Source organism: Manihot esculenta, chromosome 18 (genome assembly GCF_001659605.2).
Source record: "Manihot esculenta cultivar AM560-2 chromosome 18, M.esculenta_v8, whole genome shotgun sequence".
Classification (NCBI taxonomy): domain Eukaryota; kingdom Viridiplantae; phylum Streptophyta; class Magnoliopsida; order Malpighiales; family Euphorbiaceae; genus Manihot; species Manihot esculenta.
The window spans coordinates 2,289,575-2,307,514 of NC_035178.2; the positions used below are offsets into that span (position 1 = coordinate 2,289,575).

At 32.6% G+C, this 17,940-nt stretch overlaps 2 protein-coding genes and 1 long non-coding RNA gene across 8 annotated transcripts; 1 reads left to right on the forward strand and 2 right to left on the reverse strand.

The window, feature by feature from the left end:
• Positions 1–613: 613 nt before the first annotated feature.
• On the forward strand, positions 614–6,737 carry LOC110605899 (sugar transporter ERD6-like 6). Of its 3 annotated transcripts, none has more exons than XM_021744578.2 (18): positions 614–973; positions 1,166–1,228; positions 1,307–1,396; positions 1,495–1,554; positions 1,916–1,981; positions 2,070–2,135; positions 2,249–2,324; positions 2,996–3,060; positions 3,151–3,243; positions 3,376–3,456; positions 3,872–3,956; positions 4,386–4,432; positions 4,561–4,623; positions 4,716–4,775; positions 4,894–4,959; positions 5,056–5,115; positions 6,052–6,214; positions 6,312–6,737. In XM_021744578.2, coding segments are annotated over exons 1-18 (1,392 nt in total). In that variant the 5' UTR covers positions 614–787; the 3' UTR covers positions 6,314–6,737. The 3 variants fall into 3 exon arrangements, with proteins under 3 accessions (XP_021600270.1, XP_021600269.1, XP_021600271.1); XM_021744577.2 differs by having other exon boundaries at positions 615–973; positions 6,052–6,166; XM_021744579.2 differs by having other exon boundaries at positions 895–1,033; positions 6,052–6,166.
• A 3,204-nt stretch (positions 6,738–9,941) lies between these two features.
• LOC110605751 (3-ketoacyl-CoA synthase 4) lies at positions 9,942–11,999 on the reverse strand. Of its 2 annotated transcripts, XM_021744374.2 has the most exons (2): positions 11,666–11,999; positions 9,942–11,594 (listed from the first exon to the last, which is right to left on the reverse strand). In XM_021744374.2, the coding sequence occupies exon 2, from the start codon at positions 11,569–11,571 to the stop codon at positions 10,231–10,233; it is 1,341 nt and encodes a 446-aa protein (XP_021600066.1). In that variant the 5' UTR covers positions 11,572–11,594; positions 11,666–11,999; the 3' UTR covers positions 9,942–10,230. The 2 variants fall into 2 exon arrangements, with proteins under 2 accessions (XP_021600066.1, XP_021600065.1); XM_021744373.2 differs by having other exon boundaries at positions 9,942–11,999.
• Positions 12,000–13,837: 1,838 nt separating this feature from the next.
• Positions 13,838–16,789, reverse strand: LOC110606310. Of its 3 annotated transcripts, XR_006349468.1 has the most exons (5): positions 16,656–16,789; positions 16,150–16,225; positions 14,656–15,908; positions 14,249–14,290; positions 13,838–14,061 (listed from the first exon to the last, which is right to left on the reverse strand). It is a non-coding gene; the product is annotated as an uncharacterized LOC110606310 (long non-coding RNA). The 3 variants fall into 3 exon arrangements; XR_002486496.2 differs by having other exon boundaries at positions 13,838–14,290; positions 15,845–15,908; XR_006349467.1 differs by having other exon boundaries at positions 13,838–14,290.
• Positions 16,790–17,940: the final 1,151 nt, after the last annotated feature.

Here is a 17,940-nt window from a genome sequence, read left to right on the forward strand (position 1 = left end):
ATATATATACTTTACATGTGATTTATTATTTTAATTATATTTTTTAATTTTATGTAAAAATAATTAAAACTCATTCCTCAATCTCAACAGACATCACTTGTAATTGACCAGAGCTTTGAAAGTCGGGTAACGGAAGTTTTTTTATTGTTGCGAAACTGATGCATACAAACACGCAGTACAAGTACAATACGCACATGTGCTAATTGCTCAATTCTGACACGCCAACAATAAACAGTAACCAGCAATTTATTAAAATAAAATAAATAAATAATAAATTTTATTTTTTTTAATTTTTTTAAAATGGATTAAATTTTAATTTTTAAATTTTAATATAATTAATAAATTAAATTTTATATTTTTAAAATTTAATATTTAAATTTTTCTATAATCAATTCATTCAAAATTTTTTAAATTAATAAATTATATTTAAATATTTAAATTTTAATATAATTAATAAATAATTCCTATATTTTTAAAAATATATAATTAAAGTTTTAATATAATTAATAAATAATTCCTATATTTTTAAAAATATACAATTAAATCTCGTTATAATCTATCTCTGTTTATTATAATTTAAACATGTTAAACTTCTATTTAACTTTTGGATACAGCGTTACCGATTCGCGAGTTATTGTGGTCTTTCTCGTCTGCTCTTCTCACCGGACTTTCTTACCTACTACTACAGTTATTATGGTCTTCTTATGTTCCGTGTCCTTTCGTCTCTTAGACATTTCCTCATGCACTCGGAAACCATTACAACTGAGCTAGATAATAATTACAAAGAATGAGTTTCACTGAAGATGCCATGGGGGATTTACGGAAACCGTTTCTACACACAGGAAGTTGGTACCGAATGGGCTCAGGGCAATCCAGCATGATGGACTCTTCTCAGGTCATTCGAGATAGCTCCATCTCTGTTGTGGCTTGTGTCCTGATCGTCGCTTTGGGTCCTATACAGTTCGGATTCACCGTACGCTACTTATCTCTCAATTTCTAATTTTGGATTTTGGTTGGTACCTAATATCTTCATGTGAGTAGCTTTATGCTTCATGTGTTTGAGAAGCAACAGCTCAAGCTCTCTAAAGTCATGATTTGTTCTTATTTGGAGGTTCTGAAACTTGTTTTGTTTTCTCTTTGGTCAATGCTTTTACGTTCTTTGCAGAACGGCTATTCGTCTCCAACTCAAACTGCAATCACCGACGATCTTGGACTTTCTGTCTCAGAGGTGTGTATTTCTATTTCTCACTACTAATTCTAGTTTGGTTTGATTCTTTTTAGTTTCTAATGCTATTTATTGGGTTAGTTCTCTTTATTTGGTTCGCTATCCAATGTGGGTGCTATGGTTGGGGCCATAGCTAGCGGTCAGATTGCTGAGTATATAGGAAGAAAAGGGGTACGTATGAGCTACAACTTATATATAATCTTTATTTTCCTTTTTTTTTTCTTTGGAATTTTGGATTACTAAATTATGCCTTTTTCTGTTAATTGCAGTCTTTAATGATCGCTGCTATTCCTAATATAATTGGGTGGCTTGTTATTTCTTTTGCTAGAGTGAGTTCCAGTGACGCAATTCTATACAGATTTTACAGCTGGTTTAGATAGATAAGGAAGGAAAAATAGTGGAAAGAAAAAAAGGAAAATATGCAATATTTTCTTTGAATATTTTTCCTCCATTTCGAAAAGAAAATAAGACATAAAAGAGTAAATGTACAATATGTTTTTTTGAGGAATGAACAATAAAGTTAAGAATGGAAAATTAAAAAAGTTCCCTTCTTTATCAGCACGCAAGGATGAAAAACAAAGGATAAAAAGATGGAAAATTTTCCCTCTATTATTTTTCTTTCCTTTTCATGATTTATCCAAAACAGAGTGTTAGGCTCCTGTAAAATGCTGACACAAACCGGTTATGTAGGATGCTTCTTTTCTCTACATGGGAAGGTTGTTGGAAGGTTTTGGTGTAGGAATTATCTCATACACGGTAATTTTGGAGTTGATTTTGGTCATTCTAGTTTGTAAATGCTTGCCATTGGAACGCTTACAATATCAGTCTTGTTCATCATCTTTAGGTGCCCATATATATAGCAGAAATAGCACCTCAGAACTTGAGAGGGGCTTTGGGTTCAGTGAATCAGGTTAGTTGTGTCTCTAGGCTCATTATTATTACAAATAGTAGTATTCTTACTACTGGATAACTGAATTTTATCACTTTCCAAGCTGATTAAATTCCATATATTTTGCTATGTAGCTCTCTGTCACAGTTGGAATCATGTTGGCTTATCTGCTTGGACTTTTTGTTCAATGGAGAATACTTGCTGTTTTGGGTAATTCTTAGGAGATTCTCTCCGATGGGCCATGTCATTAGTTAAAAGTCTCGTGTCTCACATAACTTTTTTGGTCCAAGTACTTCTCTTGTGGATGATTCTGGACTTTTCTTAAAGAAAAATGGTCTGAAATGAGAAGGTGTTCAAGTTTATGCGGCAAGTGTTAGAAATTAGGGTTGCTTTACAAAACAGGAGTTTGATTTTTGAAGTTTTAGAGCTTGGTCCGTGTTTAATTGTATTTCCTTAAAAATTTTCCCACTCAATTTTGCAAGATATGATTCAGAGTTAGTTTTTTTAGATCAAGGCAGATGGTCAGTCAACTTGGCTTGTATTTTCTTTGAGCTCTTGAAAAAGAATTTAGATGTGATGCGCCATGCGAATATTTTAGTGCAACAATATTCTTTCTTCCTCAATGCCGAATGAAAATACACTGTTAGACATGTGAAAGCCCATGTGTATAGCATGTATTGGTAACCGATGGGAGTTGAACCAATGGGATTCAACTCTTTTTTTTTTCCCTGAGAGTCTGAAAGTCTTGTATACAATTTAGGCCCTCATTATGTTAAAGAAGAGAAGGAATTTTACAAACATGTGATTTTAATGTAATTCAATAAATGATTGTAAATGTTGAGATTTTCAGATGTTAGAACTTGGCCCAAATTCTTCTGCAGGAATATTACCTTGTACAGTCTTGATACCTGGTCTGTTTTTTATTCCGGAATCTCCCCGGTGGCTGGTAAGCTTTATGAGATATGCTCCTATTTGGACCTATGATTTATTGTTATGATTTGTTGATGCAACCCATTCTCTCAAAACCAAAATTTAGGCAAAAATGGGTATGACAGAAGATTTTGAAGCTTCTTTGCAAGTGCTTAGGGGGTTTGATATGGATATTTCACTTGAAGTGAATGAAATTAAGGTAATGGAATGGAGTTGAAATGCTCTCTCTAAGCTTAAAGGTGCTGCTTCATTTTTTTTAATACTTTTCCTTCTAATCACCATATTGGGTCACATCTTTGATGATTTTATCTTTAACCTTGCAATTTTGTAGAGGGCTGTAGCTTCAACAAGCAAAAGAACTACAATCCGGTTTGCAGAACTCAAACGAAGAAGATATTGGCTTCCTCTAATGGTAATATTTAGGTCTGATGTTTAAAAGGATCCAAATCATTGTTTGCATTTTCAAATCTAGTCAAAACTTCTACTCATCAATTTGACCCTCAATCTATAATATTTGTTTCAATTTTAGCATTCAAGTTTCTCACGCACAGGGAGAGGGCAAATCTACCAATTTGTACTGAAATAGGATTTCCAGTCCAACCCCATGCTTGTGAGCCCAGGCCTAGCTCCTCTCACTAGCTATTTAGTAGCCCAATAATAAGAGCTTACTAATAAATCAAAGGAAAAGTCTATTTCTAAGCAATGTGGGTCAGAGGCTTTTGAAATATACTCGTATATACAACATTTTTAGTTTCCATAAGGACTATATTGTTGTCTCAAACTTTTATGTAATGAGCCTAATGTGTATATTTATCAACATCCTGCAGATCGGGATTGGATTACTTGTCCTGCAACAAACTAGTGGCATTAATGGTGTTCTGTTCTATTCCAGCACCATTTTTGGAACTGCTGGTAAGCTTTATGTTGTTTGTACTCTCATACATTTTGTCAAGTTCTTGCCTCAGAAACATTGGAATCCATCACTGGTAGTTTAATGATTTCTCCATGCCAATTGTAAACTTAAAAAGTGGGACTGTTCCTTCATTATTTCCTCGTAGACTTCTTCCCCTAATAAATTGTCATTCTCAGGGGCTTTTTAGAACTCTGTTTGCCATTCTATTAGGAGCATACAGATCCATGGTTGTTGAAAGATATTATATTGGAGTATCTATCTGATATTCTGATGTGTTACCTCTAAATTAATTCAGAGGTCCATTTTCTAATAAACCTACATTCTGTGCCTTGTTAGCCCTGGGCTTCTACTACTTATATTTGATATTTCAATCCTCTCAGCTAGTATAGTAGTACCTATGTTTAATTAACTGCCTTATATTTGGTCAGGCATTAGCAATAGTAATGCAGCTACATTTGGGCTTGGTGCCATTCAGGTAAAACTTGGGGAAACTTGCAAAATGATTATGCCCTCACTCCTTAGTGCACTGTGAATTATTGTATGTTTTTGATAAGTTTTATATAGTATGACTTGTAATTTAAACACAATCTATGCTCTTTTCAGGTCATTGCTACTGGCGTAACTACTTGGTTAGTTGATAAGGCAGGCCGCAGGCTTCTTCTTATTGTGAGTCAACATAAAACTATTTGTATTTGTGGCTTATTATTTTCCACTTCAAGGTAGAGAAAAGGGTTATGCTTTCTTTGGTTTCCCCACAGGTTTCCTCTACTGGGATGACTCTCAGCCTCCTATTGGTTGCAGCATCATTCTTTGTGCAGGTAAGTACACGTGCACACAGTGAGTCTTCTCATGAACAGTTTTCTCAGCAATCACAATACTCAAATGGAAGATTAATAGCCTAATTTCCTATTTCTTCTACTTGGTTGATTGATCCAGGACTTTGTATCAGATGAGTCTAGTTTATATAAAATTTTGGGGATCTTATCAGTAGTTGGAGTTGTGGTATGTGGTTTCTGGGGCATTATCTGGTGATTTGTGTTTGAATATTTTTTTGCTAAACTTTTTTTCATGCGCTGTCTAATCCACTCTTTCTTGCAGGGGATGGTAGTTACCTTCTCTTTGGGCATGGGACCCATTCCTTGGATTATAATGTCTGAGGTATCACTATTTTATTACCATTCAATATCCATACCATAGCAATTTCAATTTGCTTTGTAGCTTCAAAATTTTCCTGCAAATTTGACTGTGGGAGCATTTTATTAAAATTTTAAGCAAAACTGATGAAATGCAATTATTTTTTGTGGAATTTTGGGTTTTGGTTCAATTTGTTTACCTAAAAATTACGGTAGAAATAATAACCAATTATTTTATTAATAATATGTAAATTGTATATGTTGGTCAATAAATAGAAATATCTGTTTACAGAGTTCAGGAATTTTTGGCTTATACAAATTTCATTTGGGTTAGTTGATCAAATGCACACGCCTCAATCATTTTCCTGCTGTTGTCAGCCCAATTGAAGTTGTGGATATATACCAACAGTTAGTATGAATTATATCCACGGCAGTTGTCCTATTGAACTGTTAATAACATCACCTTTAATTTGGAGTTGCCCCAATTTCTAATATTTACTTCATCTTCACTGCTTTGGATAAGTTGAAGCTGAAGCTGCTTTTTGAATGCCAAGTTCATTGCAAAGCTGCAATGTACTGTTGAACTTCAGTTACTCGTCTGTATAAAAAAGCCTGGTCACTTTCACTCCAGAAATTCAAGGACAATGCTTGACTGCAGCTTACGTCTTATGGTGATGTGCCCCTGCTGTGGCAGTACCATAGCTTGGTGCTAGTCTTTTGCTTGTGATGTATAGAACCTTCCATAAACCATAATTCTAGATCTATTTACAAGTTCGCACACAACCTTGTATATCAAATCACCTGGAACTATTTTATCATCTTGCATTTTGAAAGATGCTATCATTCGGTGTCCTACTAGGACATGCTTTGAAACTCCTGCATGCTGATCTATTACTCCCTTTACATGTAAAAAGGATAACCATGATCAATGGCTCTTGATACACTTGATATGTGATTGCAGATTCTTCCAATCAATATTAAGGGACTCGCTGGAAGCGTGGCAACTCTTTCCAATTGGTTACTGTCCTTTGTGGTTACGATGACTGCAAACTTGCTTTTGAATTGGAGCAGCGGAGGTTTGGCCTTCTCCTACTCTGTGTATCAGTGTGTGTGTGCGCGCTCGTGTATATACCACCAAACCTCATTGGATAGATATTACAAGTTTTTTATTATGTTTTTATATTGTCTCCATCTCACCTGGATCTTCTCCACTTTCAACAGGAACGTTTACCATTTACATGATAATATGTGCTCTCACTATTGCATTTGTGATTATATGGGTTCCTGAGACAAAAGGGAGAACTTTGGAAGAAATTCAAAGTTCCTTCAGATAAGGAGGTCTCGTCATTGTTTACATTTGAAGAGAGGATTCGTTTTGTAACTGAAAAAACTCGTCTGCCACAGCATAGTGTGATTGTAGGAGATTTACTTGTATGTTTATCCTCACTTGATACTGTCTGGAATCTGGATTCTAAATCTTGAATAAGGTGAGACAGCTATCTTCATTAGATAGGATTAGTAGTGGAGTACGATATCTGAAATTTTTAGTTACTCAGAGAAACTAGCATATGTATTCTGAGTATTTTTATGATGTACTTAGTACTATTTGAGCATTTTAGCGAAATAAAACCATCTGATTTGATGGATGAAAATTGATTTCGAATGATAAGGAGCTCTGCATCTGGGGTTCTATATTTGATCTAAAATAAGATCCATCTCTGGAAAAGTAAAGGAGCTCTGCCTTTGATAATGACCTATGGAATAGATAATCCGGTATCAGCTTTTGAAACACAGCTATGCCCAGAAACAATAGACTCTTATCGTTTTTCCTTTATTTACAGATCCCTTGGACTTAAGACCGAATTGTGGGATTCCATGTAAAAAGATATAAAATCAGACTTTTATCAATTTCTCAAGGTGATGATTTTATTTTTGTTTTGATAAATTTAGTGAACAATCAATTTTATAAATAAAAAATCTAATACATTTTAAATTAAATATTTATATTAAATGTATAATCAACAATAAAAATGAAAATAATCAATTTAAAAAATATCAAAACACATAAAATCAAACTTCATGAATTGAATCATTGGAGAAAGGGCATGAGATTGCTTTAGTAGGAGACAAATTTTAGGGTTGAATAATATGACCGTTAAATTAATTCTTGGTTTCTGTATTTTTTTCAATTTTAAACAGCATCAATTTATGGTTAGCCAACTCAAAATCTTGGAACTTCCAATAAATTTCACATTTGAGTACTTTTTATTTTAGGCAATCGTGGACCTTCCAATAACAAATCAAAGCCGCAAGGGAAAGAAAGCTGCCAATTTTGACTGTTGTTTATATATTATCAAGCATTCATGGACCCTTCAAAACAATTTTTTACAATTAAAAAAAATCTACTAAAGATTATTTCAAAAAGATCTTCTAAAGATTTATTTCATATTATTATTTTAATATGATTACTATTATTCAGTTTTTTAAATTTTCAATTTTGATAATAAAAATTTTAAATTATAAAAATTTAAATTATTTCTAAAAGAATTATATTTTATTTTATTTTTAATCATAATTTCAAATGTCTTAATGTAAATATAATCATATAAACCTTCTACTCAAGCCAAGCCCAACAAATCTATAATTTTGGTAAGAATTAAAAGTTGTGAATTCATTAATTAGAAATAAGTGAAATGATTCAGGTGATATCAAATCAGCTGGATTATCTCAAGTTATTCAAAAATAAAAAATCATGATCTTCAGGTCTGAGGATAAGAGGTGTCCAATTTTGTTCAAGACCCATCAGCTGAATCCTGAAATATTGAGTTGCCCTTTTCATGACATTGTCAGCCATTTTCAATTCTGCAAATTGTCCAATTTTCTAGAAAAGGGGAAAAAAACAAAGAGTTATCCTTATGATGTTAATTATTTTATTTATCAATAATATTAGTAGGATTGAAAATGTTATGGACCCATTCAATGGATCATATTTACAATAGTGGGGACCTACCTATATCCATTTTTTTTTATAAAAAAAGTTATATATATTATAATTAATTATAACTGCTACAGAAAATAACACTTAAATGAAGATGACAATGGTCTCCCTTAAGCTTTTTCTGAAGTGCTGGTGAGTCTCTACTTTGTCACCCCGTTTGATACTTTTCCGAAGTTTCTTCCGGTTCATCCCCTGCTATGCTGCCCTGTTGTTTGGTGGATACTTGGTGTTTTGCGGTGACTCATCATGCATTGGATGGGCTTGTAACCTGATATATAGCTTTGCACTTGGCTATACTTAGCCTAATAAGCCTTGAAATATACAATGGATTTTACATTGATAAAAAAAAAGGAGTTGTAAATTTGTTTATTCAATATTCAGTTGCATCTCTTTTGTACATGTAGCTGTAGATAGGGATGTGCTAAAGATGACAAAACCATATAACCTAAGCTTCTTAATGAATTATTTTGGGTCATTTGTAACTGATGGCTTGAAACTAAGCAGAGGAATTCAAGGCATCTAAGCTCTCATGAAGCTATCCACATTAAAATGAATTCTATGAAACAGAGAGATAAATCAAAGCATAAATTCATTAAAAGGTTTTTATCAAACATGTTGGACACTAAATAAGGAGAAAGATAAATTCAAAAAAAAATCCATTTGGTAGTAGCATTATTATTATAATATTATACATTTTTTAAAAAATATAACTCCATTTATATACTCTAATTTTTTAAAATAAAATCTTCTTGTATAAATTATTAAAAAATGAGGAAATCAGATTCAGGACCCCTCGCCTAAAGCATGGGTCAGTCCCTCCCTGCCTGGTCAATTCATATATAATTTAGTAGAAAATTGAAAGCTAAATCCCTCATCATCACAAACCTTAACATTGAATTGTAGGTTATATATATATATATCATACACCCTTTTCTTTTTTTCTTTTTTTTTTTTTTTTCTCTAGACAATAATTCACGCATTCAATATAATAATTGAATATAAGTCTTTTACTGAAAATATTTTTAAAAAATATATATATAATTTTTTATAATTTTAAAATTTAATTTAATTTACATCAAAATAATATATATGATATTATACCATTAAGATGTCATAAAAAATCCTACATAACAATTAAAATATAATTATTAATTAAAAATAAAAATATAAAAATATCTCGTAATTTTATTTATTTTTATTTCAAAGTTTATGATTTAGTTTGTGTTAAAATATTTTATAATATCATTATCTAGTGATATAATTTTTATATTAATTTTTTATATTAATTTTTTTTTACAGTGCTCAATACTACAAATATCACCTTACTATGATATAAATTAAATTATAAATTTTAAAATAAAAAATGATAAAATTACATGTAATTTTTTTTTTAAAATTCAAGTTATTTTTCGCAAATTGAGGTGATATTAAATTAACTGTTAATAGTTGGATCAAAGAGTCCACAATTCTATGTTTGTCAAGCACCTATGTTTTGCCCAAAGTCTCTTCTGTTGTCAATATCATCACTAATGTACTGTGTTGAGGCAGTAGGGAATAGGGTGATCATTGAGGTTAAGTAAAAACTGAGTATATCACCCATGTGTACTCATAATTGAAAATCTTGCTAATAATGATGCACAACAAATATAGGAATGTGTCAAATGATGATAGAATCACTTTAATAAATTAAACTGCATAGCTTTTTCTTTTTAAGTTTATCAACAAAGGAATTCAGTATCTGATTGTTTTAAGTTCGTCAACGGAGGAATTCGGTATCGTCAAAAATTAGTGAAGAGCCTCTTCAAACATATTCCTATGATCAATATTCCCTAATTCAAATGAAAGCTTTGCCAGAGAAAAAGAAATCACTTCTAACAGCATTCAAGGAAAAATTTCCACAAAATTGTTACAACACAAGCATCCAGTGCTTAGTAATTTTGGGCTACAGAATGAAGAATTGCTAACCTCAGTACTCTGGACATAAATACATGAAAAGCCACATCTTCACTTCCATAGCCAAGTAAAGAAGACCTAAAGAGTACAAGACAATTCAAAGACTATAAAGGCAATATAGAGCAGTTTGACTCCTAATTCATGATGAACAATTCCCGAAAGGGAAGTCTAAAGTGCAAATTTCTGGTGTTAAGCAACTAGTTTCACGGGATACTTATCTATACAGTCTTCCCAAGGACCATTATGAGATGGCTTCACATTCCGGAGTGCCTCCCAAACTGCACTGTTACATTTGAAGCCACTTCCAAATGCAATCTGCCAGACACGGTTGCCTTTGCGCATCCTTCTTTTGGCCTCAACATATGCTAACTCGTACCAAATCGAACTTGACGAAGTATTCCCAAAGCGGTGAAGTGTCATCCTAGATGCCTCCACATGTACAGGCAGGAGCTGCAAATTCTTTTCTAGCTCATCAATCACAGCCCTCCCACCAGCATGTATACAAAAATGATCAAATGCCAGCTTGAAATCTGGAATATAAGGCTTCACTTTCTTGTTGAACAACTTCTTAACTACCAGAGTTGCAAAGAACAAAAGCTGCTCACTAATTGGAAGCACCAGAGGACCCAACGTAGTAATGTTCGCTTTTAAAGCCTCACCAGCTATTGCCATCAAATCTTTTGACAATGAAACACCAGTCTTCCCTGCATCGTCCTGTTCTTGATACACACACCTAAAAGCCTTATCATCTGCCCCACGATGAGTCCTTACAACATGAACAAGCTTATACTTGGCCCGATTTTTATCACCAGATTTATTAGAAAGCAAAACAGCGGAACCCCCAACTCGAAACAAGCAATTGGGTATTAACATAGACTTCTTATTTCCAAAATACCAATTCTGGGTAATATTCTCAGTACTAACGACGACTGCGTAAGTATTCCTATGAACTTGCAACAAATCTTTAGCGAGATCCACCGCAATAACTCCAGCACTACAACCCATCCCTCCCAGATTGAAACTCCTAATATTGCCCCTAAGTTTATACTTGTTCACAATCATAGCAGAAAGCGATGGTGTTGGGTTAAACAAACTACAGTTCACAACAAGAATGCCAATATTCTTAGGATTCACATTAGTGTTAGCAAATAGATTATCCAAAGCACCAAACATGACCTGCTCAGCCTCCTCCCTGGCGGCGGCCATGGACGGCCTCGGAGGAATATAATGCATAGCTTCAGGAACATAAGTTTCCTCTCCCAGCCCAGAACGCTCCAAAATCTTACGCTGGAACTCGAGCGAGGATTCGTCAAAGTCTCCAGTGAGTCTAGAGTGCTCCATGAAGCGGTCAAATGGAGCCTTGAGATGATCGGGGGCAAGAAAACAAGAATAGTCAACCAAATAAACATGTCTGGGTCGGGTCATAATGTAAACGGTTAAACCGAAAACGAGAAAAGCAGAGCAGATAATGATGCTAACGAGATTATACTGAAGATGGAGCCAGAGGTGACGGAGATCATCTAGATTCATTTGGGAGGCTTCGATTGAGGTAACTATAATCAAGGGAATGAAACACAAGGTCAATAAATTAGAGATTAGATAGTGGTAGCCTAGTTTGACATACTTGAGATTCACGCTCTGCAAAAAATCTGGAAGCCGTCGGGTTTGATGGATCCGAATCTCGCCACCGGAGTCCATGGCTTCAGCTCTCCGAGATTGTTCTATTCGCCGGAACCTGTTAAAATGGCAGGTTTTACTAGTATCACACTAATGTGAATTTTTTTTTTTATTTTAAGAAAAAAAAAAACGGAGAATGGAAGAAGAAGAGAGTTGAATTTGTGTAAGATATGACTTCTGGCTTTGGGTTGTTTTTTTTTTTCCTCTTCTTCGACGGTTAAATAACTGTTACTGTGACGTGGCCAAGCCAACTGGCCATGTGGATGGTATCTTGGGAGGTGGAATATACGACTCCCAGCGAAACTGGCCGTTGATACTCGCTTTTTTAACCCCGAAGCAGAGGCCCACTATCATTGATTTGGGCCTTTCCCTTTACATATCCAAGTTGAGCCCACAGGGACAATAATAATATTATTAATTAAAACTTAAAACACATTAATAATTTTAAAATATACATATATTAACTGCAAAATGAATTAGAAAAAGTATTAGAAATTGAATTGTGTATTCATTAATATAATATCAAATTAGAAATAGATCCCCCGTGGTTTCAGGATACTGTGTTTTTAAAATTCACCTGTATAATTTTATACATTATAAAAATAATCTATAGGCGTAGATATGCGTGATAGTTAGCGTCATATCTCTTTCAGTTTTTTTTATTTCTTTTTTTACCGTTTTTAGTCAACGGTTGAATTTTGCGATATCTCTTACCCCCACGGCTATTTGTGTTCTAGGACTAAAAGAATGGTTAGATTTTCAAGCAAGCACAGATTGCCTAGCCCGATTCTCCTACAAGATTATCAGCACATCAAAATCTAGAAAGAAGATGAAAAGCAATATCACACGAACTTTTAACAATCTAAGGAAATCCAGCTGGTCATGGATTGGATTCTACCAGGCTGGCTGCACTAAGCGCTCAAAATGACCTTTTTCAACGTTGGTATGGAAACAGATAAATATCATAGCCCCACCCCACAACACAAAGTAAAATTATTTTCCAACATGGTAACGAGGAAAAGAGCATTCTTGGGATTTTGAAACTTTTACTTTCGGGAAAACTCACTTTTAAGCCCTCAAACTCTTTGCATTTCTAATATTGAACTCTGTAAAAAATTCTTGTAATATAATGTGTATTATTGGTTTCTCTCTCTCAGCGCAATCCTACCATTCACCGGTTCTCTAGACTAGATTGAAGGATTGGAGTTGTGGCCTTGGTGGGATGAGTGATTTATATGCAAAGGATATCGAATCGGGGGTTAAACTGAAGAAATGTATTAGCATTAGAGTTTGAGATGGAAGATATTTGTGTTGATGAAGCATTCAAGGTACTGATTTGGTTTGTGTGTTTATGTTCTATTTTTAGGATTAGGTTTCCAATCCTTTTGATTTGTCTTTTCAAATATTTTGCTTTGCCTTTTCACTTTGCTTTAATTTGTTTTTTCATCGTTCTCATTAACTAGTTTGTATTGCTTAGCCAAACAGCATCATCGTTCAAGAGAGGCAATTCTTTTTCTCATTTTATTTTCACAATAATATTTTATAATATCTTAAAACCATTAGTTTATATATATATATATGTTAAATCTGTTAAAAAAGGACTTAATGTATACGTCTAGCGGCTCAATCCAAAAGAACTAATTCTTGGAGGAGTAGATGGCAAAAAATGCAAAAGGTTGTAAGGTTTAAAAGTAGGTTTATCCTTTACTTTTGCAGTTAGCGAAATGGAATTTTTTGTTTGGCTACTATTACATTTCTCGACTAATAACTTCTGTTTTTCTTTTTCTTTTTTCTTTTCCTAAGACAAATAACTCCTGTTGCTCCTTTCGTTGAACAGCAAAATCCTACTTTAGATAACCAGTATTTCCTTCCAATTAAGTTCGATAAGATTATTCACCCTCCGTTTGAAATCAAAAATATATATATTTTAACTATTCTCTTATTTAAAATAAAAAAATTTAATTCTATTTAACTAAAAAATTTTAATTTTAAAATAAATTAAAATCTCACAAATCTTATAAAAATTTATTTGAATTCTTCTTTTAAAAAATGAATAAGGGGCGACTTGGTGAAATAAATTTATGATTACTGCTCAAAATTTCAGTAACTTCACATTTGATTAACTAAAATTAATGCACAGTTGATAAATTGATGGACACCAAGTTCAAAGCAAGTGTGAAAGGAGGAACTAGAATAACAACAATGAAGGAAAGAAAGGATGCTAGTCTAAGTTATTCCAAAAAGAATGGATGAGAAAACAGGTGCAGTAGCTAGAGAACCTCTTTCATAATCTTTTTTAGTGAGAGCTTTGGAAAGTCCCATCACACTATTAGTTGTCCCTACCTGCATGCACAAAACAAATATTATAAATCCTACGCCATTGTTTGTAAATACCATGCGTTCCGTAGGAATTAGAAAACCAAAAGTTATCATGGATGCTCTAATGTAATAAGCCCCCCAGCAACTATTGAATACAAATCCCTCTTCAAACTTAGCGGTCAATAAAGAAAGACAAAACCCCTCTCATTACCAGCTTCTCAATGACTTCGTCTAGTATTTCATTGAAATATATCTGCAAGGCACCAAAACCGCACATGAGAAAGAAAGAACAATTTACGAGGACAAAGAGATATATCATTAATAATAAAAAGAAAAAAGGTATCATCTTTAACATCTAATATTTAACTAATAAGCGTTTTAAGGAAGATATTTTATATATAATTGAGAAGCAGTATGGAACAGGAATCATTGTGCATACAACTGTCTCTGCAACTCAAATTATTCAGCTAAGGGAACAAGCTCGCTTACTTTCTCTCTCCTCTTCTTCTTTTTGTCAAGCATAAAAAACTACAGTAGTCTGAATGATAAAAAAGAGCATATGGTTTTTATAGTTTCATGGAGTTTGCTAAAATCAAATAGTCATGTCTGTTACTTTACTCTTTAGGGCCCCAGGGCCCCAGGCCCTACAAAACTGGTGGCCAACCAAAAAACATGTTCTCCTTGCTCCACTACAGCAATAGGGTATACAGCAACACAAATAATCGAGCCAAACCTGAGTAACGCGGTGTAGCAAGCTAGTTAGAAATGAGTGTTTCTTTAGTTGAAACAGCACTACAAATTTTGTTCCTTTCACCAAGTTCCTCTCTTGATTGAAACATTTTCTTCGGCCATATTAATTTGAACAATGCTCTCCTCTTCTTTTTTTATTATCATTATTAAGAATAACATTAACAAAACATTTGCATTATCTCAAAGATCACAACAATAAATATATAAAATTCAAAATTAAAGCTACAGAAACACTTAATTTAATACAAAATCTAATTTAAACATTTGTATTATCTCAAAGATCACAAATACATTGATCGAGTTCATACAAGAATTTCTCCAACAAGGCTATCTATGTATACCGTTTAGCAATCATGTGTTTTTTATCTTCTTGACTTTAGGTAAAGTGCAATTATGCGTTTCATATTTTTATATCAAATTTGCAAAAGCAGAGTACTTTTACACAAGTATACTAACTAGAAGTAGAGACTAGTCATCCAACCTCTTGACAAGTTTTAACTGATAATCATCATTATTTTGTAAACCATTATAATTAGAGTCATAGCAAAGAGACGTAAGCATCAGAGTCAAAGTTCAATTACACAACCAAAAGCCAGAGAACTAAAGCAACAATGGATAAAAGAAAATAATGATGAAAAATACCAAGTTACTATCAATAACAACAGAGGGAACGATAAAACAAAAAAAAAAAAAAAACTTTATGATTGTTTTCAGTATGAACTACAACTTTGTCGTAGCAAAGTTGAACAATCCAAACATAAGCCTAAATTGATGATTTTGGCATGCATCTATCCCTGCTAACAAAGAAGTTGAATTATTTATTTATTTATTTGAAGGCTAAGTTTCAGCAAAGCTGCCCCATCACTCCATCAGCCTTATATCTCACGGTTCAATCCAATGGACTGGAAGATTCATGGTGTAGTAGCTAGAACAAAGTAGTTTTCTCTTTACAAAGACTTGTATACTTGGACCATATTTGGCACTAGGTGTGAGACTAGATTCATCTGAGTGTCCAAAAAAGAAGCAGCGCAATAACAAAGAAGGAATCAAAACATACTGCGTCAGCTGCAACCCTTCACTTGATTATTATCAGCCTGTAGCTTAGCTGTGATGGCATCAGCCTGAGAAGCAGTTCACACTCAGTTAATGTAAGAGACTCGAACCAAACTCCCATTCCACAGTTGGTGTTACAAAAACACAAGACAATTAGAACATCCAAAACAGTGGATGGTAGCCAAGACACATGATTAGAATTTAAAATTCTGCTCAAGTTATACCAATAATGCTAATAATCCCAATTAAGTACTTGAACCCATTCATCAATGCCTTTAACACTTAGAAAACAATAATTAAGAAGTTCACCTTTCCTTAGCCTGGGCAAGAGCCATTGCCAACTCTTTTTTTCCTTCCGCATGCACTTTTCGTCAACATCTGCAGCCTATGAAAAAAAAAAAAAACTTCAGATGCTAGCAAAAATCTCTGATTGCATCCCTCCAAAAAAAAAATTACAAAGACTTCGAATTCATATCCCATCTCAGCTAATAACTTCTCCGAGCAACCAAAGATGATCGCAAGATTATGATTATGATTATCTACAACAATTAACACAAAACCCTTTATAACGAAGTAACGATTTGAAGTTTATTATAATCACGAGTTCATTATCACATTACTACTTGAACATAAAATTCCATCTCCAATTCTGACCATTATGAATCGTTAGCCGCCTGATTGCTTGCTTCCAAAGATTAAAGTAAGTCGCCTATTTAACCCTAGTTTTATGTTAGCAATAATTATTAAGTTCCTAACAGAGCAAACAAACAACATTAAAGTGTTTTTCTTTTTCTTTGTTTTTCTTTTCACCTTACCTTGAAAGGAATGGCAGTAGTCGCTTCCATTTCTCTGCAAAATTTCAAACTAGTTGGAGAGCAAATAGAATATATCGCCCGCTGGGGGCTGGCGCTTGCGCGGGCTGTGGAAGGAGCCGAAAACCCTAATTGGTCTTTCCACATTGTGGTTGCGGACCAATGGGCTTTTTGGTCACCCGCTACTAGTCACAGGGTCCACGTGGCCCATTAAAACATTGATGGGACAGTTAGATCCAGTTGGATTCAGTTGTGAGTCTTCTTCAACTTTATAAAAAAAAAATCATAATGATTTTTGTTTTTTGTTAAATTAATTTTCAGATGTTATATTATTTTATTGTTGATATATTTTCCACAAAAATATTTACTAAGCTTACAAATATATAATTCAGTAAATTTGTTTAAGTTTTGTTTACTTGTATAATTATAATTAGATTAAACCGTATTCGGTTCAAACTAAAAAAAATTAATCAAATTGAATTAATTTAAAATTTTAGTTTAATTTTTTATTTATTTCGATTCGATTTAATTTTTAATTTTAAAAATTTTAATTAAATTCAATTTTAATAAAAAAAATTAAAAAATTAAACCGATTAGTAATAATAATATATTATTTTTAATAATATTAAAAAATTAAATTATATTAAAATTAAAATATTTTAATTAAATTTTATAATATTAAAAATAAAGTATAAAAAGTAAAAAATTTATTAAAAATTAAAATCGAATTGAATAAAATTAATTCGATTCAATTTAATTTTTTATCAAAATCGATTTAATTTAATTTTCATAAATATTAAAATTTTAATTTTTAATTTATTTAATTTAATTTAATTTTAAACCGAATCCATGCATCTCACTCTAAATTATAATAAAAATTTGATTAAAATGTTATAACTTTAAATTAAAAAATTAAAAAAAATATAACTCTTTGATATGTAATTTAAAATGTTAAAAACAGTGATTGATGTGATGTGTTTGATTAAGGCATTGTATTATTAGCTTTTTAGGATTTTAAACTATTTTTAGATCTTGATGGTGATTAATTGGACTCAATTATGATATATTTTCCGACCAAAAAAGCGTTTACGTAGGACTCTGTAATGTCATAAAGAATACAAAACGAAACATGCATCATGGTTTAATTTCAGCAATGTATTTATTTTTAATCAACGCTACTTCAATTTATTGTTTATGTTAGTTTATAATTTTTAATTTAAACTCTAATGAAACTTGCGAGCTAAATTTTTTGATTTAGACAAATAAAATTTTTATTTTTGAACTAAAT